The 27,499-nt window shown below is 39.8% G+C and overlaps 1 protein-coding gene across 1 annotated transcript in view; it reads right to left on the bottom strand.

Moving 5' to 3' along the window:
* SCN4A (sodium voltage-gated channel alpha subunit 4) overlaps positions 1-4,321 on the bottom strand; it is a 62,376-nt gene extending 58,055 nt beyond the window's left edge. The window contains 5 exon segments of the mRNA XM_072645829.1: positions 944-1,035; positions 1,727-1,855; positions 3,204-3,293; positions 3,481-3,599; positions 4,005-4,321. Of these exon segments, the coding sequence (XP_072501930.1) occupies positions 944-1,035; positions 1,727-1,855; positions 3,204-3,293; positions 3,481-3,599; positions 4,005-4,277 (703 nt within the window). The 5' untranslated portion in view covers positions 4,278-4,321.
* Between the last annotated feature and the right edge of the window lie 23,178 nt (positions 4,322-27,499).

Below are 27,499 nucleotides of genomic sequence, written 5' to 3'. Positions count from 1 at the left end.
CAAGGGAAAGATAAGAAATTCTTGTGCTGTGTTTTATTTAATATTGTAGGCATATAAATGTTCTGATATTGCTTCCTTTCTTTTCCATTCTGGTCATAGATGATTTTTTTCTATCCTATATTTTTGTCTAAGTACCTTATGATGAACAGAAACCTATGTTCCTATGACCTTAAGCTTATTCACTCTGGGAAAAAAATTTTGATCTGCAGTGTTCTAGAGAGGACAAAGGCTTGGGGGTGAGGGGAGAAATCAGAGGAGCAAATGCCTCTAAGGTGTGGAAAATGGGGTGGAAGTCAGTCCAGGCTTAGAGATGTGTTTGTGTCAGGAATAGATGGCCCTCCCCCTTCAAAAAAATATAGGCAGTTAGGTAGCACAATGGATAGAATATTGGACTTAGAGCCAAGGCGTACTGAGTTCAAAACCAGTCTCAGATACTTATTAGCTGTGTGACCCTGGACAAGTCACTTCACCATTTCCTCATCTGTAAAATGGGGATAATAGAAACACCTACCTCCCAGGGTTGTTGTAAGAATAAAATGAGATAGTATTTTTGGCAATTAAGTAGCACAGTGGATCACTGAACTTGGAGTCAGGAAGTCCTGAATTCATATCTGGTCTTAGATATTGTGTGACCCTGGACACAGGGACACAGGGTTAAGTGACATACTTAACCTCTGGTTGCTCTAGTTTCTTCTTCTGTAAAATGAAGATAATGATAGTACCTACTTCCCAGAGTAGTTAGGATAATATGAAATAATATTTGTAAAATGCTTCTCAAATCTTAAAGGATCATATAAATGTTAGCCATCATCATCTTTTTATTATTACTATTACTATTATTATTTTATTATTACTATTTTTATTATTACTATTTATTACTATTATTTATTATTACTATTTAAAAGTTTCATACCCTACTCCATCCCAGAACACCCCTCAATACCTGGAATGACTGTTATAGTCTTCAGGGCTCGAAGCACACGGAAGGTCCTCAGGGCTGAGACGTTACCCATGTCCACAAACTCTGTCAGGTACCTGAGGGAGGAGAGAGCAGTGCCTTAGGAGGTAAGGAAGCATCAGTTGTATCTCTGGGGGTGTAGGATGGCGATGGTATAGCAGATGGCACTCAGCTATTTTATGTCTACCAAATTAAAAGGATTCTTACAGAGAAGAGGTCAGAATTGGAGGCCCTTTCTAGGTGGTGGGAGGGACCCACACTGGAACCCCTATTGTGAACCCCAAGAAATGCTCCAGTAGGACATGGGACAGAGGAGACGGAGAGAATGCTATTTAGTCTTTTCAAAGAAGGTTTGGGGCTTGTGTAATGAGGCATTTGTAAAGCACTTTATAAAGTGCTTTCCTCACAATCTTGTGAGGTGGGTCAGGCAAAAATTCTTGTTCCTATTCTACAAATGGGGAAACAGAGTCTCAAGGGAGTTAAGGGACTAAGTGTTCAGGGTCACACAGCTAGTAAATAAAAGAACTAGGACTTGAATCCAAGTCTTCTGATTCCAAGTCCAAGGCTCTCGGCATTACACCATACTTATAGTCTGTTAGGGTGAGATTATCTACTTCTCAGGATCTACCACATACTAAAAGGTCACTTAATCATGCTTTTCAGGACCCCTGATTCCCATTCTCCCACTTCTCTAAGATAGCACCTTCCTGAAGTGAGTTCCCCCACACTCTTTGGACCCTTTTCCTGCCCCCTCAAGCTTCTCCTCACGCCATCATGATGACACTGAAGTCTAGCCAGTTCCAAGGGTCCCGGAGGAATGTGAAGTCATCAATGCAGAAGCCTCGGGAGAGTATCTTGATAAGGGACTCAAAGGTGTAGATTCCTGTAAAGGTGTACCTGGGAGCAAGGATGAAACTGAGAGTGAGGGAAGAGCAGAACACTAAGGCTGGACATTTTGTTTTTGCCCCAACATTGTCCTAGGATACACCTCCTTCCCTAGCTGGTGACAGCCTCATTCTAAAGTCCTCTGCTTTCTTTCTCTGGCAGGCTTACACCAGGCGAACCTACCTTCCCTCCATCCTTCCCCCACATCCATTCCTGCCCAAGTTTCTTGCCCAGGGTGTGAAAATTTTCAGTTATAACTTTGGGTGAGAGTAAGGATATATGTGTACAAGGAGTGGTGGGTGGGCTTATGGGTAATTGGGTGTGGGTGTGAGTGTATGAATAGGGGAAGGGGATAGGCAATGAAGATAGAGGTAACAGATGTGTGTCTCTGGAAGGGTGAAGATGACAGAAGCTGTGAAAGTTAAGGAATATTAAGAAGGTGTCCCCATGAGGGATGAGAGTGACAACATCAGAGTGGATCTTTCCCAGGATTCAAAAGGAATGTTAAGAACAAGGGTTAATTATACACAGTAACAACCACAGTGTGCGATGACTGATTTTGATAGACTTGGTCCTTCTCAGCAATGCAAGGACTTAAAACAATTCCAAAGGACTCCTGATGGAAAATGACATCCACATCCAGGGAAAGAACTGTGGAATCAGAATTCAGAAGGAAGCAGACTACTTTCTTTTTTTTGCTTTTTTTGTTTCTTTCCTTCTCATGTTTTCTCCCATTCATTATAGTTCTTCTTTGCAACATGACTAATGTGAAAATGTGTTTAATAGGAATGTCTGAGTAGAGCCCATATCAGATTGCATGCCATCTTGAGGAGGGAGAGGAAAAACATTTAAAACTTATCGAAGTGAATGTGGCAAACTAAATATAAATAATAAATTGGAAAAAAAAAAACCCCAACAAGGTTTGAGAGGGAACCTGCTGCATCCCAGGAAGGAGAGTGACAGTAATGAGGTATGCCAACACCCCACCTCCCTCCCCCTCCTCCCCCCAGTTAGGTAGAGGGACTGCGTCTATTGGTATGAGGAACTCCATTTAAAAAAAGCAAACAAATCCCAAACTCCCTCTACCAATGGTCTTTCTCTGCAACTTCTAGTTTTAAAGTATTGTCCGAAACACTTAGAGTTTAAGTGACTACTCAGTCACACAGCCAGGATGCCTCAGAGGTTGAACTTGAACTCTGGTCTTCTTTTCTCTGAGGCCAGTTTTCTATCCATTGCACAGCACTATTCTTATCATGCCCCTGGAGCTCAGGGTATTGGTGAGATGAAACAGTGTCCCGGGAGGGGAGTGTGCTTGGATCACGTGTGAGAGGTGTAGAGGAACCACATGTATGAGACTTACTCCACGTTTTTGGACCAGGATGGGGGGTTACTCATGGTCATGAACACACAGTTTGCCAGGATGGTGATCATGATGAATAAGCTGAACAGCGTTAGGAAGGGGAAGGGTTAAGGAAAGTTTGAGAGTACACAGAGATAGGGAGAAAAGACAAGGAGTCAACACTAGATTCCTTCTCTATGTCCGTCTCAACAGATGTACCTTCCCATAGCCTCCTCCCTTCCCTGTCTATCCCTCCAGCTCCAGCCCCAGTGCCCCCACACCCATTCTGGAAGGATATGAGTGAATGAGAATTTTGATGGCTCCACGCCTTATCTTACTGAAGGGACTCAGCACATACAGGGCTGGGGTGGCTGAGAATCGGAAAATGGACTTCCCCTTGTTCAACACGATGAAGGTCTGAGAGGCAGAGACCATGAGAGACACAGAGATATAGAAAGAGACATTAAGAGATATGAAAATACAGTGAGAGACACCAATAGAGGTTTTTGAGAGACATGGAGTAAGACAGATTCAGATAGGGCAAGAGGGAGACAGAGATAGTAAGAGGCACCAAGGAACGTAGACAGAGATGGAAAAATGCAGAAAGGGACCATGAGAGATGCAAAGAGACAGATACAGAGATACAGAGAAAGGGAAAGAGATGAAGAGACAGAGATACACAGTCAGAGGCTGTAAAATATGGAGAGAAGCAGAAAGAATTAGAGAAACCCATTGGTCAAAAGATAATGGAGAACAAAGACCACAGAGACAGAGATTGAAACACACTAAAGGCAAAGATACAGAGAGATACAGGAGTGAGACCTTCTTGTCACTGTAGTAGGGATCCAGATCCTCCAGTGGGATGCCAATGACCTCAGGTGGGGGGTCTCCATAGATGAGGGGTAGATTCTTCCCCGCTTCTAAGTCACTTCGTGGCTTTTTCTCGGGATCCTCAATCTCAAGCTGCTTGTTCCGAAGGAGTCTTGCCTCCTCCTCTGCTGCCCGCTTCTCTATGGCCTGCAGGGACTCAGGAGTGAAGGGACGCAGGCAATCAGGTCCAGGGGGCACAAGCATGGGCACAGATGGGCTTGCCATCCTCTCATCCTGTGATCAGGGGCCAGGGAGGGTGAGCAGGATCAGAGAGGCTGTAACACATGACCCCCCCCAGAGCCAGGGATCACTGTGGCCATCCTGAGCTCAGTGACAACCCAATGCCCACCTACTACAACCAAGTACCTTTCTGGTATTCACCCCTAGATCAATACCAGGTCTGCCCCAAGGCCCTTCCCTGCCTTAGAACAGATAGACTCCAATATAATCTTTTTCTTTATGAGACCTTAACTGATCATAGGATGTCCCTGAGCAGAGACTAGAAATAAAAGAGTAATCCCTAATTTACAAGATCTATTATGAGTATACGCATGTATATATGTATATATTTGTATATGTGTGTTTTGTATGTATGTGTGTATGTGTAGGGACTCACAGCAAATCGTCTGGTGAGTTTCAGTGCACCAAAGCCATAATTCTCTTCAAAGGTCTCTTGGATCAAGCACTTGAAGAATTGTTGAGAATAAGTCTGCTGAGGAAAAAGCATTACACAACATCCTTGTTGGTTTTTCTCTATGGAGAACCCCACCCTACCCCACCTATAGGATTCAGGGATTTGAAGGAGGCAGAGCCAGGGTAGGAGACCAGGGAAAGGGAGTTGTACTGAGCTATCATGTTAGGGTAGAAATCTGGGGGACTGGATAAGGATAAAGTAGTCAGTGAAGAAGCCAGAGCAAAAGGGGGGCGGGAATTGTAGGACTATAGATTTAGGGCTAAAAGGAACCTAAACGGTCCTCATTTTGCCCAGGGTCACACAGCTAGTTAAGTGTCTGAGGCCAGATTTGAACTCATGATGATGAGTCTTCCTGACTCCAGATCCAACACTCTATCCACTGTACCACTTAGCTGACCTAACATAGCATAACGTAATAGAATATAATATATTATAATTACATAGTATAGTATAGCACAGTATAGTATGATATAACATGACATGACATAAGATGATATGCTATGATATAACATATCAAAACATAGCTTAGCTTAGTAGAATATAACAGAACAGAATAGAATATTCCAGAAACTCCAAATTGATTTTCAATAAAGTTACAATATTTTTTGTATATCCTTACAGAAGAGAAATTAATCACTTTACTTCTTCTGTGCGTAGGCACGATAAGCTCTAGAAGTAGTTTCCTTTCCTCTTAAATAAGGAACACAAGAAGGTTTACTAAAAAGCCAAGGAAAACGGAAACCAAAAAAGACTGGGAGCTTTTTGCAACATACGGAGAAAGAAAACAGCTTGACCCAAAGAGAAACACAACATAACCTCACACACACAGGCTCACAAGATGACAGGCCCTAATGGAAGCATAGACACTCCCTTTCTGGTTGTGATCAACAGACTGGGAGGGACAGTCCCTGGGGTCATTGGGCTGGGCTGGCCACAAACCCTTCCAACAGCTCTGGCTCCTCCAGCTCTCTCTCAGGCTCACACAAGGAGTCATGTTTCCATGGCATGATGACTCAACTCATTCTTCCAGAGAAGAGAAAGGGGTGAGAAGGAAAGAAGATGAGCAGGAGAGTAGAGAATTCCTCAGCCAAATAGGCACCTCTATCGAATATGCCTTATAGCATCTCAATGGTATAGACTCTATCACTCACTTTACCACAGTCCTCTTTATGTCTTTAAACCATCCATCACCTGCCCACAGTATAATGCGCACCAACAAAACAATCCTCCCATTATACACGCCATCACCACCTTATCATACAAATTACATACATCCACGTACATCTTCCTTCCAAGATAGGCCCATCACAAACCCACCTTACCCCCAAGCTGGACTATAACCAAAGAAATCATTTTGAACAAGATTACCCTAGAGAGGCTCAGTCTAATTGCAGAATGATATTTAAGGAACTAGAAAATTAGAAGTGAGACAGCAGCTCCCATCTCATAAATCAAAAATCATTTCTATCTCATTCATTTATTTTTCCAAGTATGGATAGTCTCCCAAATTTAGAGAAACTCAATTAGGATAACTGAGGCCTACTTTGACAGAAAGAGACTCAAAAAACAGAGACCGCAAGTGATAAAAAGTATCCCAATGTATGTTGTAGACAGTAGGTTAGGTCTATGATTAGTTCAGTGGTTCTTAAACGTTTTTTTTCCCAGTGACAAGTCTAAGTGGCAAACATTCCTATAGAGCCCCTGTCCCTGCCCTGTCCCTTCTGTTTACCCAGAGTAGGAGAGAAAAAGTTTGCTGCTTCTTAAGAGACATCAGGCAGGTATGAAACGATGCCTCGGTTTTATTAATGATTAGTTCATACCAAAGTCTAGTCCAAGATAGAGTAAGAGAATCCTCCTTACACAAGCCACTAAACAACAAAAGAAGAATATGGCTTTAATTCATCACTCAAGAAAATAAAAACCAACTAAAATTTTAAAACAGTAATCAAATCAGCTAATGTACCAGAAAGGGCAGGTAGCTGGTGCAGTGAATAAAGTGTAGGGCCTGAAGTCAGGAAGACTCATCTTCTTGAGTTCAAATCTGGTCTCAGACATTTACTGGCTGGGTGACCCTGGGCAAATCACTTAATCCTGTTTGCCTCAGTTTCCTCATGTGTAAAATGGAAACGGCAAACCACTCTAGTATCTTTGTCAAGAAAACCCCAAATAGAGTCATGAAGAGTCAGACATAACTGAAAAATGACTCAACAAATGTACAAGAAGCAATAGAGATCGAAAGAGAAAACATACATGATATCCTGAGACATAGCCTCGGGGTGGATAATAAGCCAAATAATTAAGCAAGAATTGGCAATCCTAAGAAAATCATGAGACTAAATAAAAAACAAGCTTGAAGAAAGTTTTTTTAAAAGTACAGAAGCAAATCAAGCAAGCAATGAAAAGATTTTTAAATGATCAAGAGGGAAAGAGAGCAAGAAAAATACAAAAAAAATGAACCATGTAGAGAATACAAGAGAAAACCTACAAATTCCAGAAAAGCAGTCAACAGTAGATGCTGGCTCAATTAAAAGTGATCACTATAGAGTTAACAACGATTTTATTTCTTTTCCTTCTTATTTATTTCTTCATCCTTCTTAACTTTTTTTTCTTCATTTGACACTGATAATTATCCTTTCCTCCTGGATACTCTTCCCTTCTCTGAGTTTCTGCTCTCTCCTGGTTCTGCTTCTAACTTGTCTGACCAGTCCTTCTCAGTCTCTTTTGCTGCCTTATATCATACCCCTAACAGCAGATAAGTGGCTCAGTAGATAGTGCTGAACCTCAAGTCAGAAAGATTCAGGTTCAAATCCAACCTTGGACACTTAACTCTCTATGTGACCTTGGACAAGTTACTTTATCCTGTTTGCCTCAGTTTTCTTACTTCTAAAATGAGCTGGAGGAGGAAATGGCAAATCACTCCAGTATTTTTGCCAAGAAAACCCCAAATGGGATCAGGAAGAGTAGGACATGACTGAAGAGCAACTCAACAAAAAGTCATTCCCCTAACTATAAATTTGTGAGAGTTTATGTCCAGGTTTTCTACACTCTCTTTTGGTGACCTCACCAGCTCACATGGGCATGATTATCATATCTATATATATGATTCACAAATCTATCTATCTATCCATCCCGAGTATTTCCTCTGAAGTTCAATCCTTCATCATCAACTGCCTATAGGATGTTTCAAAATGGATGTCCAAGAAGCATCTCAACTCAACTCAACTCAATACGTCCAAAATGGAACTCATCTTTCTCTCTTATAAACTTCTTTATTCCTGTCAATGCCCTCACCATCCTTCCAGTCACCCAGGCTTGCAGCCTCACTCATCCTTGACTCCTCACTTTCCCCAAGTACTCAATCCATTGTTGTTATCTTGTCCTTTCTATCTTCATATTTCTCACATACATCCTCTTTTTCTCCACTCACACAGTTCTCCTCCTGACTCGGGCCCTCATTACCTCTCAGCTGGACTAGCATAATAACTTTCTAACTAGTTTCCTTGACTCAAGTCTCTCCCCATTCTAATCTGTCTTTCGCTTAATTGCCAAGGTAGTTTTTTTCTGAAACATGGATCTGATCGTGGTACTCCCCATCCTCACACGCACTGAGTGCCTATGGCTCCTTCTTGCCTCCAGGATCAAATATAAACGACTCTGTTTGACATTTAGAGCTCTCCATAAAACTGGCCTCTTCTTACCTTTCCAGTTTTCTTACATATTTCTTCCTGACACACACTCGATGGTCCAGCCTGAGTGGCTTTCTTACTGTTCGACACACATAACCTCTAACTCCTGTCTCAGTGCCTTGGCCCTGGCTATCTCCCATGCCTGGAATACTCTGCCCCCTCACCTCCTCTTCTTTCCTTTCCTGTCTTCCTTCAAGAGTCAGCTCAAATCTCACCTTCTGCAGGAGGCCTTTTCTGACTCCCCTCAGCTGCTGATGTCTTTCCCTCTCAGGTTACTTTCCATCTATTCTGAATATATCTTGTGATTACTTAGGTATTTACATGTTGTTTCCCTCATTAGAATGTAAGATCCTTGAGAGTAGGAACTTTTTTTCAGGGAGAAGGGGAGCTTTTTTTGTATCCCCCTTGCCTGGTACATATTAAGCATTTCATAAACACTTGCTGACAAACTGACATAGAGTCTACTCTCTATCACCTTACTTTCATTCTTCATCACTCCTCCTCTAGACTATTATAAAAGCCTAATAATTAATTCAGGTACAGCTAGGTGGCACAGGCAGGTGGGTGATGCAGTGGATAGAGCACTTGGCTTGGAATCAGGAAGATGAATCTTCCTGATTTCAGATCTGGCTTTAGACATTTACTACCTGTGTGACCCTGGATAAGTCATTTCACCATGATTGCCTTAGTTTCCTCATCTCTAAAATAGGCTGGAGAAGGAAACAGCAAACCACTCCAATATCTTTGACAAGAAAACTCCAAATGGGGTCACAAAGAGTGGGGTACAACTGAAATGATTCACTACCAATAATTACTCTTCCTGCTTCAAATCTTTCCCCATTCCAATTCATCTTGCACACAGCTGCTAAGATGATTTTCTTTAAGTGCAGATCTGGCCATGTCACTCCCTTACTTTCTAAACTCTAATGGCTTTCGACATCTCTGGGATAAAATATAAATTCTTCTGCTTAGGTTCCAAAGCACTTTACAACCTGGCCCAACCTATATTTGCAGTCCCGTTATATATCACTCACCCTGTTAGCCTTCTGATTAGACCTTCTTTCAGTTCCTCACACATGATCCGTCACTCCCATGTCTCCCTGCCTTTCTACTGGTTGTGTCTCATGCCTGAAATATACTCCATTTTCACCTTTGACTCAAAAAATCCTTTTCTTCCCCCATGATGTATGGAACTTTTTCTGGTCACCCCAATTGCTAGTGTCCTTCCTCTTTCATTGCCTTGTATATATTTATATTCATCTTCTATTTGTTCTGTTTGTGCTTATATATATGGAAGTAGATAAGTATACATACATGTAAGTGTACTTAAATATACACACATACATATATATGAATTGTGTGTGTGTGCATGTGGGTCAGCTAGGTAGCACAGTGGATAGACCACTGAGCTTAAAAAAATGAACACTCATCTTTCTGAGTTCATATGTGGCTTCAGATACTTACTAGCTATATGACCTTGGACAAGTCACTTAACCCCATTTTCCTCAGTTTTCTCATCTGTAAAATGAACTAAAAAAGGAAATAGCATACCCATCCAGTATCTCTGCCAAGAAAACTTCAAATGCAGTCATGAAGAGTCAGACAGGAATGGAATGATAAAAAAAATGTGTATATAAGTGTATATATACGTATATGTATATGTGTTCGTCCTTCTTTGCCAGAGAAGACCAGGCCATCACAGAAATGATGACATGACTTGCACTTGACTTTGTTTTGAGTGAGGGAAGGCTGTGCAGGTCACCAGCCTCATTTCTCCTCCAGGGCCATCTGAATCCAGTGACCAGATATTCATCAAGATGACTGGAGATAACCCAGGATGAGGCAATTGGGGTTAAGTGACTTGCCCAAGGTCACACAGCTAGGGAGTGTCAAGTATCTGAGGTGAGATTTGAACTCAGGTTCTTCTGACTCCTGCACTGGTGCTCTATCCACTGCACCACCTAGCTGCCCCCAAGCATATATGTATATATAAGTATAAGGATACTTACATAATACCAATACATACACATCAGTATATACATATGTATATATTTACTTATAAATACATACGTGTAAGCTACCTGAGAGTAGATCTAGTTTCATTTTGTATCCTCCAACCATTGAATAGTATGTGATATCTAGTAGGTGCCTCATAACTCCTTGTTGGTTGATTGATTGTTACAGGGAAAAGGACAACTGGAAATACAGGCTCAAAATACTAACTTATCCAAGCCATTAAAAAGCATGCAGACTCAAATGAAAGACCTGAAGAACAGATCACAAAACAGCAAACTCAGGATTAGCAACATTCAAACAAACAAGACCTTTAGACCCTATATTCAGGAAATCACCCAAGAAAATTCGACTAAAATTCTACAGGTAGTTGGCTAAAACAACTTACAAAATATAAGCAGAAGGAATCCTTGGGCACCCTCCTTTGGGTCAGGAGGAACTGACTGAGTTCAAGTCTGACTTCTGACCCTTGACGCTTACTAGCTCTGTGACTATGGATAAGTCATTTAACCCTGATTGCTGCCCCTCAGCGCAAAGAAGGAATCCTCAGGTCTTCAGCAAGGAAGAACTCAAGATATGGCATGCTTGAAACATGTCATAAACTTCAGTGCTACAATGATGAGAAAAATACTAAGAGGTACAAGAAGAATTTCAGAAATAACAAACCAAGCAATGATGATTATTATCCCAGAGAACTTTTTAAGGAAACACAAGGTTGGGGCAGGGGGCAATCAGAAAAATTAGAATACAATATTTACAAAAGAAGGAAAGGAGAAGAATTTGGCTCTCCCAGCCTAGCTCAGTTGATGGAGTCATTTTTCAGTCATGTCAGACTCTTCATGACCCTGTCTTGAACTTTCTTGGCAAAGATACTGGAATATTTTGCCATTTCTTTCTCTAGCTCATTTTGTAGATAAGGAAATTGAGGCAAATGAAGTTAAGTGACTTGCCCAAGGTCTCATACCTAGTAGGTGTCTGATGCCAGCTTTGAACTCAGAAAGATGAGTCTTCCTGACTTCAGGTCTGGTACTCTATCCACTGTACCACCTAGGTATTCCCTAAGGATCAGTACTATTACTACTACCACTAGCACCACCACTAGCACCACCACTACTACTGCTTGCCTTTGCCATGAGCTAATCCTCTCTACTTGGCAGCTAGGTGGCCCTGGGGATATAGTGCTGGGTCTGAAGTCAGGAAGTCTCATCTTCCTGAATTCAAATCTAGCTTCAGACACTTACTAGCTGTGTGACCTTAAGTAAGTCACCTAACCCTGTTTGCCTTAGTTTCCTCATCTATAGAATGAACTGGACAAAGAAAGGGCAAACCACTCCAGTATCATTGCCAAAAAAACCCTAAATGCAGTCACAAAGAGTCAGACATGACTGAAAATGACTCAATAACAACAAAACTCCTAGTGTTTATTAGCTGACTATTAACAGGAAGCACATCCAGCAGAGCTCACAAACTATTGTATTAGAAGTAGCCACGTAGGGCTACCTCTAGAATCAGGAAGTAGATATTGGAGTGGTTTTCCATTTCCTTCTCCAGCTCATTTTACAGATGAGGAAACTGAGGCAAACAAGGTTAAGTGACTTGCCTAAAGTCATACAGCTAGCTAAAAAGTGTCTGAGGCCAGATTTGGATTCAGAAAGATGAGTAATGTTCATTATCCTAATATCTATTAGGAACTGTGGTAAGTAAGTAAAGTAAGTAAAAACTAGAAGTACAACGCAAAAAATCCAAGTCTGCTCTAAGCAGCTTACATTTACATTTTGGGAAGCAGTCCAGAGAGGGGGCTAGAGCAGTTTGGACCATGAACCTAGAACTACCTACTCAGCAAAATTCAGCATGCTCTATGATGGCCAGAGAACAGGAGGTGGATATTTGAGAAGCCAGCTTTGAAAGTTCGCAGAGAGGACCTAACCACTTCAAGAAGCATCAGCAAAACCTTCCTAGGCAAGAAGAGAAGTTTTAAAGAGAATTCACAGTCTCATTTTTCAACTCAACACAAACCAGTTGCTAATAAAATGTGAAGCATCTCAGTGAGTTTTATTGATTAATTCACTGAAGATTTCAGAATATTGTTTTGGAGAGAGTTAGAGGGGAAAGGGGGGAACCCCAAAAGAGTGAAAGAAAGTGGCCCGGATAATTCTAAAGTAAAACTCCTATCGGTAACAGGGAAGTCCAAATTCAAGAAATTTACATAGTTTCTAATGAAAGACCAAGGAATTTTATTTAGCATAATTGTGTAAGTTAAGATTTCTAATAGAAACTATAAGAATAATTTTGTTGAAATGTCTGAAGACAAATCTATCAATTGTAAAGTTTAGATTACATCAGAAATTAAGGTATCAATAATTCCCTAGTATAAGTGTTATTTTGATGAGAGACCTACCTATAGATGATCAAGGGCAGGGGTGGGGAACCTGCAGCCTCGTGGCCTTCTAGGTCCTTGGGTGCAGCCTTTTGACTGAGTTTACAGAACAAATACTTTTATTAAGGGGATTTGCTCTGTGAAGTTTGGATTCAGAGAAAGGGCTGCACTTGAGGACCTCCAGGGCCACATGTGGCCTTGAGGTTGCAGGTTCCCCACTCCAACCTAGAGCATCCTTAGAACCACAGTTTGAGAACTACTGATTTAGAACTCAGTGCTAATAAGATTTTAAAAGGGGGTATTGCTTTTTCCCTCAGTTGTCTCAATGACTTTGTCCTCAGACTCAGTCACTTATCTCATAAACACATTCCTCTGCCAAGAGGGTGTGGAGGGTGTGAAGTGGTCAGTTCGCTCCATCCCCATTACTGGAGAATCCAGATAAAGCAAAGGCCTACGTACTATAGAGACTAGCAAGGTGGCACAGTGGAGAGAACAGCAGGTGTGAAATCAGGAAGGCCTGAGCTCAAATGCAGCCTCAGACACTTAATAACTATATGAACCTGAACAAGGCACTTAACCTGTTTGCCTCAGTTTTCTCATCTGTAAAATGAGCTGGCGAAGGAAATGGCAAATCACTCCAGTATCCTTGCCCAGAAAACTCCAAATGGGGTCATGAAGAATTGGAAAGGACTGAACTGACTGTGGATGCGCAACTGTGTTTTCCTTTATGAAGGGCAGCATATATTATTTGGATTAAAACAAAGTAAGGCAAAAAGTTTGTTGTTATTGTTTTCCCTGGAGGAGTTAGTTCATTCAAATATGTATTAAACAGCTACTTTGTACAAGACAATGTGCTGGCTGGTGGGGATATAAGGATAGTTGTGTCGCGAATCCTGACTTCAAGAAGTTGACATTAGAATGCAAGAGAAGGACCAGTATCAAAGAAACATGACACAAAGGAGAGAGGAATTCAAAGGATTCGTTCATTCATTCATTCACTCATTCACTCAGTAAGCCAAACCTAATGGCCTTTACTCAATCCTCTGCAGCCTTTGACACCATGACTCACCCTTTTCCCTTCGACACTCTCTTTTCTCTAGGTTTTCACAACACTCCTCTCTTCTGGGTCTCCTCCCATCTGTCTGATCACTCCTTCTCAGTCTCCTTTGCTAGATCATCACCCAGATCATACCATACATCCCCAGGTATACCCTCAAGGCTTCATCCTGGGCCCTCTTCTCTTCTCCCTCTATAGGTTTTAGCTTGTGAATTTCATAGTTTCCATGGAATGACTTATCACCTCTATGCTGATGATTCTCAGATTTATTTGTCTAGCCTTAACTCTTCTCCAGACCTCCAGTCTGGCATTTACAACTGCTTATTGAATGTCTCAAACTGGATGTCCCATGGACATCTCAAACTCAGATATGTCCAAAACTGAACTAATCATCATTCTCCCCTCAAATTTTCAACTCTTCCTAACTTCTCTGTTACTGTTAAGGGTAACATCACCCTCCTAGTCACCCAGGATAATAACAGTAGTGATATCCCCCATATCCAATCTGTGGCTAAGACCTGTTGATTTTACTTGCTCAGCATCTCTTCATAAGTCTCCCTCCCTCCTCTGACACTGCCACCACCTTGGTGCAGGACCATAACACCTCATGCCTGGACTCTTGCCATAACCTGTTGTTTGCTCTCCACACCTCAACTATTTCCTTATTCTAATCCATCCTCCACTCAGCTATCAAAGAGATCTTCCTAAAGTGAAGATCTGACTGTTTCCCACTTTCTTTTCAATCATTTCTAATGGCTCCCAATTACCCCTGGCATCAAATATAAAATCCTTGGTTTGGCCCTTATGTTCAGTTATTTTGGTCATCTCATTTGGGGTTTTCTTAAGACATTGTAGTGGTTTGCCATTTCCTTCTCCAGCTCATTTTACAGATGAGGAAACTGAGGCAAACAGTGGTTAAGTGACTTGCTCAGGTTCGTATAGTTAGTAAGTGTCTGAGATCAGATTTGAAGTCAGGTCTTCCAGACTCTAGACCCAGCACTCTATCCACTGGGCCACCTAGCTGCCCTTGGCAATCTGTTGTTATCAGTCATTCAGTTATGCACAATTCTTCAAAACTCAGTGGACTATTTTTTTCTCATGGGGTTTTCCTGGCAAAAATACTGGAGCGGTTTGTCATTTCCTTCTCCAGTCAATCACCTTTTTTTGGTCAGAACTTTCCACTGAGACCTGACTGTCCCACATAACTACACTGTATAGCTCCTAGTTTTATTAAGTTATGAAAGCCCCTCTACCATAACAAGGAAGTGATCCAGGAGGGACTTTTTAGGCAAACAGGGTCTGAGTGACTTGCCCAGGGTCTGAGGCTGGATTGGAAGTTAAGTCTTTCTGTTTCCAGGCCCAGCACTTTATCCACTGTGGTCACCGGCACATAGTAGACACTTAATAAATGCTTGTTAACTTGACAAACATTTATAAATTGCCTGCTATGTGCAAAGCTCTGAACTAGGTGCTAGAGATACAAAAATAGAAGTGAAACAGTCCCTGTGAACTAGAAGAAAAATAGATAAATCTATACAAAATGTCCACAAAATAATTTCTACAGGTGTGTTGTGGGGGGGAGGGTAGCACTAAGAGCCAGGGAAATCAGGAAAGGCCTAACATAAGAAATTTCTTTTGAGCTGAGTTATGAAGGAAGGCATTCCAAGAGGCTAAGGTGAGGAGGGAGCTCATTCGAGGCATGGAAGGATCCCACAAGTGCTTTAAGAAATCTGAGAAGGGGAAAATGGCTTTGACCTGGGGAGGGGTGAGAGAGTGCAAGAAGGGTAGAGAGGTTATAGAAGACTTCACAGACTTAGCATCTGAGTTGGGCCTGGAAGGAATGATGGGATTAATAATAATATTACAATTATTAATAAGAGATAACATTGATTATATAAGTAAAGATTATTACTAATTGATCATATTCATGATATAATTAACAAGTGTTGATAATATTAATGATAATTATTAATATAAAATAATTATTATAATGTTATAGCATTTTAAGGCTTGCTAAATACTTTATATATATCACTTGATTCTTTCAGTAGCCATATTAACTAGGTGCTGTTATTTTACAGTTGAGGAAACTTAATCCAAGAAAGTGACTTGCCCAGGCATAGACCCATGCCTGACACTGTACACAAGAATAAAGTCCAAATGGGTACATGATCTAGATATAAAGATTGATACCATGGACAAACTGGAGAAGCAAGGAATAGTGTATTTATCAGATTTATGGAGAAGGGAAGAATTTTTGACTAAAGAAGAGATAGAAAGCATTATGAAATGCAAGATGGATAATTTTGATTACATTAAACTGAAAAGTTTTTGCACAACCAAACCCAATGCAACCAAAATTCAGAGGGATGTAGTAAACTGGGAAAGAATTTTTACAGCTAATCTCAGGGATAAAGGCCTCATTTCTAGAATATATAGAGAACTGAGTTAAATGTACAACAATACAAGTCATTCCCCAATTGATAAATGGTCAAAGGATATGAACAGGCAATTTTTAGAGAAAGAAATTAAAGATATCTATAATCATATGAAAAAATGCTCTAAATCACTTGATTAGAGAGATGCAAATCAAAACAACTCTGAGGTACCACATCACACCTATTAGATTGGCAACCATAACGGAACAGGAAAATGATAAATGCTGGAGAGGATGTGGGAGAGTTGGAACACTAATTCATTGTTGGTAGAGCTGTGAGTTCATCCAGCCATTCTGGAGAGCGGTTTGGAACTTTGCCCAAAGGACTACAAAAATGTGTGTACTCTTTGAGCCAGCAATATTGCTTCTAGGACTGTATCCCCAAGAGATCATGAAAATGGGAAAGGGTCCCACATGTACAAAAATATTTATAGCAGCACTCTTTGTAGTTGCCAAAAACTGGAAATCAAGGGGATGCTCATTAATTGGAGAATGGCTGAATAAATTATGGTATATGAATGTAATGGAGTACTATTGCGCCATAAGAAATGATGAACAAGAAGACTTCAAGGAGACCTGGAAGTTCTTATATGATCTGATGCTGAGTGAAAGGAGCAGAACCAGGAGAACTTTGTGCACAGCAATGACCACAGTGTGTGACAGTTTTTACTGGTAGACTTGGAACTTCGTAATAACGCAAGAACTTAAAAAAAAAATTCCCAGTGGTCTTCTAAGGCAAAATGCCTTCCACATTCAGAGAAAGAACTATGGAATTCATTTGCAGAATGTAGCAGATCATTTTAGTGTGTGTGTGTGTGTGTGTGTGTGTGTGTGTGTGTGTATTATGTTTTGATTTGTTATAGGATTTCTTCCATTTATTTTAGTTGGTCTACACAGCATGACTATAGTGAAAACATATTCAATAGGAAAGTATGTGTAGATCCTACATAGAATTGTATGCCATCTTGGGGAGGGAGGGGGGTGGTGGGGGGTAGGTAGGGGGGAAAAAATCTAAGTTTTATGGTAGTGATTGTAGAACATTAAAAATAAAAAAAAAAGTGACTTGCCCAGGGTAGCATAGTTAGTAAGTGTCTGAAGCAGAATTTAAAATTCAAATTTTCCTTCCTGCAAGTCCATTGCTCTATGAACTAGAGCACACAATTGCCTTATCAAACGAAGACGGAATCCATTTCCGGCTCTTTGAGGATCACTTTGTACACCAAAGGCACAAAGAGAGCAGTATCAGAACCAGGAATGGAGAGTTCAGCTTGGTTATGAGTAGAGAACAGTATAAAACAAAAATGGAAAGGAAGACAAATGGTAAAAGACCTTAAATGCCAGAGTCAATGATTCAACCCATGAGTGCTGGGTCTCAGCAAGGAGATTCAGTTCTGGATGGAAGCTAGAAAGGAAAGGTAAGGAAGGAAAAGAAAAAATCAAAGAGAAAGAGAATTGGTGCACTGATGATTGGGAGGTGGGGATGGAGCAAGCCAAAAATACAGGAGTCCCTAGAGTTTTAGATGTCCAGCATTGAGATGTAACTCATGCTTCTTGGCTTCAGAATTTTCCCAGGATAGAGAAGGTCGAAACTTTCTGCAGAAGCCACAGAGAGTAATTCTGTCCCCTGGCTAACATCTCTCACTTTGGTAAATCACTTTGAAGATACCAATGAGTCAACAAGAGAAACCAAGTGGGAGGCTGTCACCTCAGTATCTTCTAGCCCCCTTGACTAGAAAAGCAATTCCAACACATGATTTTTTAATGATAGGTCGATGGTGCTATCTTTGTAGAAGGTGGTTTGGCAGCATTGTTTCTATGATTGGAGAATGAGTCCAGCTGGGGAGCATAGGGAAATAGTTTTAGCAGAGATCCCTAGAGTGAAAAACTTAAAGCGAGTCATACCAATGGAAGATCTCCCCTGCCTAATACTGCTATATATGTGCAATTTAATTCAAATGAACACTAAAAGTAGCCTTATGTAACACCCTACCAAGGTAGGTTTGGTGGTCTCCAGAAGGACCCCTCTCTGTCATTGTATACTGTGTCTGTGTAGGAAGATGTGACAATTGGCTGAGAGATTTCTGGGAGAGACTTTGAGGAGAGAGAAGGCAGTCTTTCATTGATAAATAGGATGGAGCCCAGAGAATTTTGGAAGGAGCCAAACACTCCGATACATCCTTTGATTTTCAAAACCTAAAACCACAGAGACTAAAGGTGGAGTTCTCTGGTGAGACTGTTTTCAACATTATTGAATGGAAATCTCATCTTATTCTCAGGCTGCAGAATTGTACTTATCCCCCTCCCTTTTTTTTTTTTTAATTAATCTGTATGGTTTCCCCAATTACACTTATACTGTTTGCTTTGAAAAATATGTTGGCCCCCACATCTTTGACTGCCTTTTGAGTAATAAGCATACTGTATTTCACTGCATAATTGTTGCAGATTTTATGCCAAATTTTTTGCAGAAAAGTGGAGTGCATCCATTATGTGAAGCTTTTTAAAAAAACTGTGCCAGTATTACTTAAAAGTTATTTATCACCAAATTATCTTTGGTGCAAGATTAGGATGCATGGAATTCTCATGAATATACATTAAAATTGAATATTGTGCATTAAGAACCCTAGGCTTGGGGCTCACAATGCATGAGGGATAAATGCATATCCATATGCCACATTGCTGCTTTGTTTACCTTTTAAGCAGTATGATGAACAGAATTGTACTGTGCAATGATTATGCAATGCAAGGTTATAAACCAATTTTGGGACTGAAAGAAAAACAGGATGCAATGATTATGTGGTGAAATATGGTAATGGGCATTTGAAGGAAGGAAGTTAAACTTGTTTTAATTAAGCTGATTTGTCCTCCAGATGTGGGCTGAAATGACTTCCAATTCCGTCAGAGTGGAAAGAGAAACTATCTTTTATCCTGAACTCCTCCCTTTCCCAACGAATTATATCTCAAGACTGCAAATATATAGTGTGTGATAGATCTCATTGGAGATAGGAGAATGGGAATATGATCACCTTTCCCAATAAAGGTGGACCTCTAGTCTCTGTAAAATGTAGAATGAGGTATTCCAGATATATCTATAAATCTTTTTCATGTAAGGACTTATTATCTATGTCTATAAATCGTTATTATACACTCCGTATGGGTTACATTTAATTGACAAAATTGAGAGCACAAGTATCGGGGTAAAAGTCTTGCTGGAAGCAATGTTACTGGTGGATAATTTTTTTTATAATGAAGTTTTATTTATTATTATTGAAGATTTACAAAGTTTATCATCTTCTTTAAACTAGAGGCTAGAAGCTGTCATTCTAAGGGGACTCCATTGCCATCTTTATTTTACATCTTTGTGATATAAAACAATCTATCAAAACTTTATTTGACCATCAACTTTGATCAGTTTTGAGTTCACTAAACAGTTTTTCCAAAGATTAAAAATTCCTTTTCACTCACAATGTAAAACCAAGATGACATTATCAAATTTAAGAAATAAAAAATGCAATTATTATTTTTGAACTGAGAAACTCAGCACATGTAGGTAAGTCTAGAATTGCTAGCACCCATAGAAAATATGTATCTCTTGTTAAAATTCATGAATAGTTTGCTATTGCCACTGTACATCTAAGGCAAAAAAATATATAATTATCAGTTCTTTTAGAAATAGCATTTAAAAATTACTGTTATTTGAAATAAGAAAGGATTATGGGGTATGTCGCTTTCCTTATTACAGGTAAAGCATGATTTCCCTGGGTTTCTTTGCAGATCCATTAGAGATATTTTGAAACATCTATTTATCACATATTTAGGCAAAACGTGTTTCTGTGCAAAATGTGAAAATAAAATTGGGCCCTCTTTTCTTCAGTGCCTAAGTTATTTCTTACTAGTAATTGACAAGTTTATAGAGTGGGGTTAACTTTTTCACAATGTCATTCTGTTGCTAACAAAGCATAGCTGGCTACTCTGGTGCAGTACTCCTAGCCAGATCACTCTGGACAAAAACTCCTCCCTACCGCTAACATTTTTATGCACAGGGTAGGAGTAACTTTGAAAATTGGGGAAGTTCTTTCTTTTGTGATAATGATCTTTACTTTTCTGGGCTCTAAATCCTATACTATGCTAATTTCTTCCCAAAGGCAAAGTATTCCCACAAGTAAGAAAATATATGAAGAATTCAATAGATCTGACCATCTCACTACCTCTTTTCAAAAGCCTTCAGTATCTTCTATTTTTCCTAGGATAAAATACATCTCAGTAGATAGGATGAAGAAAAAAAATTCTCAACTGCCATCAGAGAACTTCCACAATATGCCTGCATCTACCTTGCCAGCTTATTCTCATATCACATTCTTTTATGTATTCTATGATCTAGCCAAACTGAACTAGTAACTGCTTGTTTAACTCAACAGTCAATTTCCAGCTCCATACACATGAGCACCTCATCCCCTCTGCCTGCAAAGTACCTCTTCTTCTACACTTTGTTGAAACCTTAAATGTCATTTTCTCTCTGAAGCCTTCCTTGCTTTCTGCCTCAAAATTCTTTTTTTATCTCTGTACATGATGGATGCTCAGAGGAGATTTAAATTTTTGAAGAGAAAACTTACATTTTTGTCTCTGTGTCCCACTGCCTAGCATGGACTCCAACGCACAGAAGGAGCTTAAATGCTTCTGCTTTGAATTCAGCAACAGTGTACTGTGACTGGCTGAGAAACAGCAAGAGAAGGGGAAGAAGAGTGCAGAAATGGATGAAACTGAAACAACTTTACTTCTAAGAATAGAAGTAAATGTATTTTTGGAGACGTGTGGATATATAGGCACACATACATGTACATTTCTGCATGTGCACATTTGCAATTAGGCTTGTACTCATAGGATAGTAAGGTTTGTTTTAGTTTTGGTTTGGTTTGGTTTGTTCTTTCCTTGGATCTGTTCTAACTTCATAGTGATCAGAGGCTCTTCAATCTTAGTCCTGCCAATTCTACAAGAGAATTTGGTGTAGCCACCTGGGAATGAGAGATATCCAAGCTTGGATAAGGAAGGTTCATGTTGACAGTCTTCTTCTTGGTATCAGAGAAGGCTTGTTTATGTTTCTCTACCATGAAGATGACATATGAACATTTTAATGGTGTTTTATCAAGTGTCTTTTGCTTATAAGGTCCCCAAAATGGGCCATACTTTGTGGTCCTCCAGGTGATACTGAAGTCAAACTTCATTGCAAAAGAACACCAACTTTTTCTTTTTACGTTCTTTAAAGAAGCTAAATTTTTTCCAATTTTTTAAAAGACAACCCGAAGTTGAATTTCTGGGGATTGAAGAGGATTGACCGGTTACAGGCGTGGAACTGGAAGTCCCTCCTTCTGTAAATGAGGATGTGGGAATAAGTCTTCCAGTCTTGGCAGAAGAACTTGAGATTAGCAGTTATTCCTGGTCAGGGGATGATACGCTGAGGTCTCAGAGGTGCCGGGGGCTCCGAAATAGCGACATGCTGGATCCTGTTAGAATGAATTTGACTAAGGCCTTCTTAAAGTCAAGGAAAAACAAACTTTATTAAAGATTCACCATATTGGGTTGACTCTTAAGGAGCCCAAGCATTTGTAAGGTTTATATTCACAAGAGGACCAGATAGAATCTCAGTTAGAGTCTGAGCTGGACTGAATTTGAGCACCTTCGTGGAGGCAAGATGGAACTTCTTGGTGGATAATTAAAAAAACAACAGCATCAACTAAGAAACTTACACACAAGGTTTAAGGCCTGCCTCCTTCCCTAAAAAAAAAAAAAAAACTGGAACCCTTTCCATTTGACCATCCCTAAAGATTGCTTTGTACCTTGGAGATTTAGATTATTGATACATCCTCCTGCCTATTCCCTGGGCTGCCTTCTCCTCCTCTGGCCATAGCTTTTATGTCTTCCCATCAATGTTCTTTTTTTAAAAAAAAAATCTAATTTAATTTAATTTTTTCCTTTATTTAGCATTTTCCCCAGTTACATGGAAAAAAATTTTAACATTCATTTTAAAATTTCGAGTTCCAAATTCTCTCCCTTCCTCCCTCATTGCCCCCGCATTGAGAAGGAAAGCAATTGGATATAGGTTATATGTGTATAGATGTCAAAAACATTTCCGGAACAGTCATGAGGTGAAAGAAAACATAGATACTCCCTCCAAAAAAAAAACCTCAAGAAAAATAAAGTAAAAAAGTGGGCCTCAATCTGTATTCAGCTCTTTCTTTGGGGATGGATAGCATTTTTCATCATAAATCCTTCAGAGTTTTTCCTGGAGGATCATTGACATTGCTGAGAATAGTTACGTCATTCACAGCTGATCATCTTACAAATATTGCTCTTACTCTTTTCACAGCACATTTCACTTTTCATCAACTCGTGTATAAGTCTTTCCAGGTTTTTCTGAGAGCATCCCGCTCATCATTTCTTTTAGCACAGTAGTATTCCATCATAATCACAAACCACAGTTTGCTCAGCTATTCCCCAGTTGATGGGCATTCCCTCAATTTCCAATTCTTTGCCATCAGAAAAGAACTGCTATAAATATTTTTGTTCATATATGTTTTTATCTTTTTGTTTTTTATCTCTTTGGGGATACAGACCTAGTAGTGGTATTGCTAAGTCAAAGGATATGCATAGTTTTATAACCCTTTGGGCATAGTTCCAAATTGCCCTACAGAACGGTTAAATCAGTTCACAACTCCACCAACAATGCATTAATGTCCCACTTCTCCCATACCTCCTCTAAAATTTGTCATTTTCCTTTTTTGTACTATTAGCCAATCTAATAAGCATGAAGCAGTACCTCAGAATTGTTCTAATTTTCATTTCTCGAATAAATAGGGAGCTAGAGCATTTTTTCATTTGGCCATAGATAGCTTTGATTACTTTATCTAAAAACTGTCCATATCTTTTGATATTGATCAGTTGGGGAATGGCTCTCATTTTTTATAACTCTGACTCAGTTCTCTGTGAGTTTGAGAAATGAAGCCTTTATCAAACTTGCTTCAATTTTTTTTTACAGTTACTCTTGCTAAATGCATTTCCCTCCATCCTATTGCCCCATTTATTCTGTTCTCTCTCCTTTCTCTTGCTTCTGACTACTCCCTTCCCTAATCTGCCCTCCCTTCTATCATACCCCCCCTTCTCTTATCTCCTTCCTCTCCTACTTTCCTTTGGGTAAGATAGATTTCTATACTCAATTGAGTGAGCATTGGCTCTTTGAGCCAATTCTGATGAGAGTAAGGTTCACTCACTGCCTCCCCCACCTCCCCATCTTCCCCTTTATTGTAAGTTTTTCTTTCCTCTTTTATGTGAGATAATTTACTGCATTCTACTTCTCCCTTTCCCTTTCTCCCAGCAAATTCCTATCTCATCCCTTAATTTTTTTTTTAGGTATCATCCCTTCATATTCAATTCACACCTGGGCCCTCTATCTATATATACTTCTTCTAACTACCCTAATAATGAGGAAGTTCTTATGAGTGACAAGTGTGATCTTCCCATGTAGGAATATAAACAATTTAACTTTATTAAATCCCTTATGATTTCCCTTTCCTGTTTACCTTTTTATACTTCTCTTGAGTCTTATATTCATCTATTCATCTCTGGTCTTTTCATCAAGAATGCTTGAAAGTTCTCTGTTTCAATGAATGTCCATTTTTTACCCTGAAGGATTATATTCAGTTTTTCTAAGTAGGTGATTCTTGGTTGTAATCTTAACTCCTTTACCCTCTGGAATATCATATTCCAAGCCCTCTGATTCTTTAATGCAGAAGCTGCTAAATTTTGTGTTATCCTGACCGTGGCTCCATAATGCTAGAATTGTTTCTTTCTGACTGCTTGCAATATTTTCTCCTTGACCTGGGAGCTCTGGATTTTGGCTATAATATTCCTGGGAGTTTTCTTTCTGGGGTCTCTTTCGGGAGGTGATTGTTGGATTCTTTCAGCTTCTATTTTATCCTCAGTTCAAGAATAGTGGGGCAATTTTCTTTGATAATTTCTTGAAAGATGATGTGTAGGCTCTTTTCTTTAATCATGGCTTTCAGATAGTCCAATAATTCTTAAATTATCTCTTCTGGATTTATTTTCCAAGTCAGTTGTTTTTCCAATGAGATATTTCACACTGTCTTCTCTTTTTACATTCTTTTGGTTTTGTTTTATTGTTTCTTTATTTCTCATAAAGTCATTAGCTTCCATTTGTTCCATTCTAATTTTTAAGGAATTATTTTCTTCAGTGAACTTCTGTACCTCCTGTTTTGTTTCGCCAATTCTATTTTTTAAGGAGTTTTTTTCTTCAGTGAATTTTTGTGCCTTTCCCCCCGCATTTGACCTACTCTGTTTTTCAAGGTGTTATTTTCTTCAGCATTTTTTGTGTCTCCTTTACCTTGGTAAATACCTATTGACTTGTTTTTCATGATTTTCTTGCATCACACTCATTTCTCTTCCCAATTTTTCCTCTACTTCTCTTACTTGATTTGAAAATCCCTTTTGAATTCTTCCATGGTCTGAGTCCAATTCATATTTTTCATGGAAGCTTTGGATGTAGGAACTTTGACTTTACGATCTTCTTCTGAGTGTATAGTTTGATCTTTCTTTTCACCATAGTAACTTTCTATGATCAGAATTTTTTCTGTTCTTTGCTCATTTTCCCAGCCTATTACTTGACTTTTAACTCTGTCAAAGTAGGTCTCTGCTTCCAGGGTGGAGAACACACTGTCCCAAGCTTCAGGGGTTTTATGTAGCTGCTTTCAGAAATACTTCTTGGGACTTCTAAATTTTCAGCTCTTCCAAAGTGGTATGAACTAAGGAGAGGTGTTTACTACTCTCTTGGCCTGTGCTCTGGTCTGTGAGCGACCACAAGTGCTCCTTTCTGCCCTGGAACTGTGAGAAGGGTTTCCTGCTCCACTATAGCCATGAGCTCTGGTGTGTTAGTACTCCTCCTTGCCTTGGGACTGCCAACCAGGACTGTGACCCTGATCCAAGTATGGGCAAAGCAACAGAGTCCTGTCTCAGTGGTAGCAAAGAGACCCCTGTAATCTCCTTCTGATCAGTTGTTCAACTCCCTTACCATCTGTGAGCTGAAAGTTCCAGAAGCAGCCACTGCTGCTGTTGATTCAGTGGCTCACAAGGTCTGCTCCTGCTTTGCTAAGGACAGGAGATGGGCTGGTGTGGCCTGTGATGGTCTATACTCCACTCTCACCCAGGTGCAACAGACCTTTCCTGCTGACCTTCTTAGTTGTCTCTGGTGTCTGTGGGTTGGGAGACCTGGAAACCACCACTATTGCCACTGATTCAGTCGCCTCAAGGCCTACTCCAGGTTTTCTGGGGCTGAATCTGGGCTGGTGTGGCCCGAGCTGAACTATGTTCTTCTCTCACTTTGATGCAACATGCCTTTCCTATTGATGTTCCAAGTTGTCTTGGGCTAGAAAATTGTTTCATTCTGTCTTTTTGTGGTTCTGCTGCTCTAGAATTTGTTTAGAGTCATTTTTAAAGGTATTTGAAGGGGTTTGGGGGATAGCTCAGGAAAGGCTCTGCCTTTATTCCACTATCTTGGCTCCCTTTCAACATTGTTTTTTTTAAAAAAAAAAAATACTCTCTCATTTTTATTTTTCAAGTAACAAATGTTTTTTTTTAAATTGATCTGTCCTTCCCACTACTCTCTCCACTACCACCTTTGAGCAAATTTTAAAACAACAAACCTAAAAACAAAACAAATTCCTCAATACATATCTACATAGTCCAGCAAAACAAATTCCTCCATTAGTTATGTCTGAAAATATATGCCTCTCTGTGTCAGGAGATGAGTTTCATCTTCATTCTTTTGGATTTGTGGGTTATCAAGTGCATTGATCAATTCTAAAATCTTACCTATCAATATTCATTTCTTCCTACCTACCCTCTTTCTACCCCCTAGATAGGTCATTTCGCCTTCTCAAACTGGATGTCATCATGAGAACAAAATACTGGGTCAATTAAGTTTGAAATATCATGGTCAACAGTACAAGTGTTGCAGAAACTAGAAAAGAGCAATTATTATTCCAATTGTCCAGAAAAGGAAAAAAAAAAGGATGGACTCTACAAACTATAGGCCAGTGAGCTTGACTGACTCCAAATAAAAGTATAGAACACAATATTAAAGGGATGGTTTATGGGCATTTAGAAGGGGAAGAAGTCATCACTAAAAGCAATTTGGGCTTCCTCATAAACATGTCATACCTGACTAACCTCACTTTGTTTTGGTATGGGTAACTGGACTGGTAGATCAGGGGAATGTTGTAGATAATCTATTTAGTTTTGAGCAAAACATTTAACAAAGTCTTTCATGCTGCCATAGTAGATAGAAAGATATGGACTAGTTGTGATACATGATTATACAAAGGTTGTGTGGGACAGTGGAGAAGTACTGGATTGACTTATATGACTCCTCACTAAATCCACACACCCAAACACTCTACTTATCCCCTTCTTAGAACATCAAGCTTCCCCTCTACGCGCGCACACACACACACACACACACGCACGCACAATTGACTTGTCTCCCTAGCTTTCCTGCAGTTCCTTCCTCACAGGATAATAGATGTAGAAATGAAAGGACAAAGGTCAGAAGGCAACTGGATCCAGGAATCTCATTTGACAGATGAGAAAACTGAGATCCTGCGATATTTAGTGACTTGCCCAGGGCTACACAGCTCCTAAGTGTCTGAAGCAGGATTTGAGCTCAAGCCTTTCTGACTCCAAGAACAATGCTCTACCCACTATGCCACCTAGGAAATCAACTTCATAAGTACAGAATAGGAAAAGACTGACTAGAGAAAAATTCCTGTGAGAAAGATTGGGAGATTTTAATGTCTGCAAGCTCAACATAAGACAACAACGTACCATAGGAGGAAAAAAACTAGCCTTTGTCTGCTTTACATACATTAAAAGAAACATAGTATTCACAACATGAGAGAAGTAGAAATCAAAAGGGTGCCTATCAGTTGGGGAATGATTGAACAAATTGTGTTAAATAAAGGTAAAGGAATACCATTGCACTTTAAGCAGTGAAGAATGATGATTTCAGAGGAGTCTGGGAAGACTGACTGAAGGAGAGTGAGATAAGCAGAACCAGGAGAACAGTTTATACTACCAAGAAGCAATACACTTTTATTAAGCACCTACTATGTGCCAAACAT

The sequence above is a fragment of the Notamacropus eugenii genome, chromosome 2 (assembly GCF_028372415.1).
Source record: "Notamacropus eugenii isolate mMacEug1 chromosome 2, mMacEug1.pri_v2, whole genome shotgun sequence".
Lineage (NCBI taxonomy): Eukaryota > Metazoa > Chordata > Mammalia > Diprotodontia > Macropodidae > Notamacropus > Notamacropus eugenii.
This window is presented reverse-complemented; position numbering and strand designations above follow the sequence as displayed.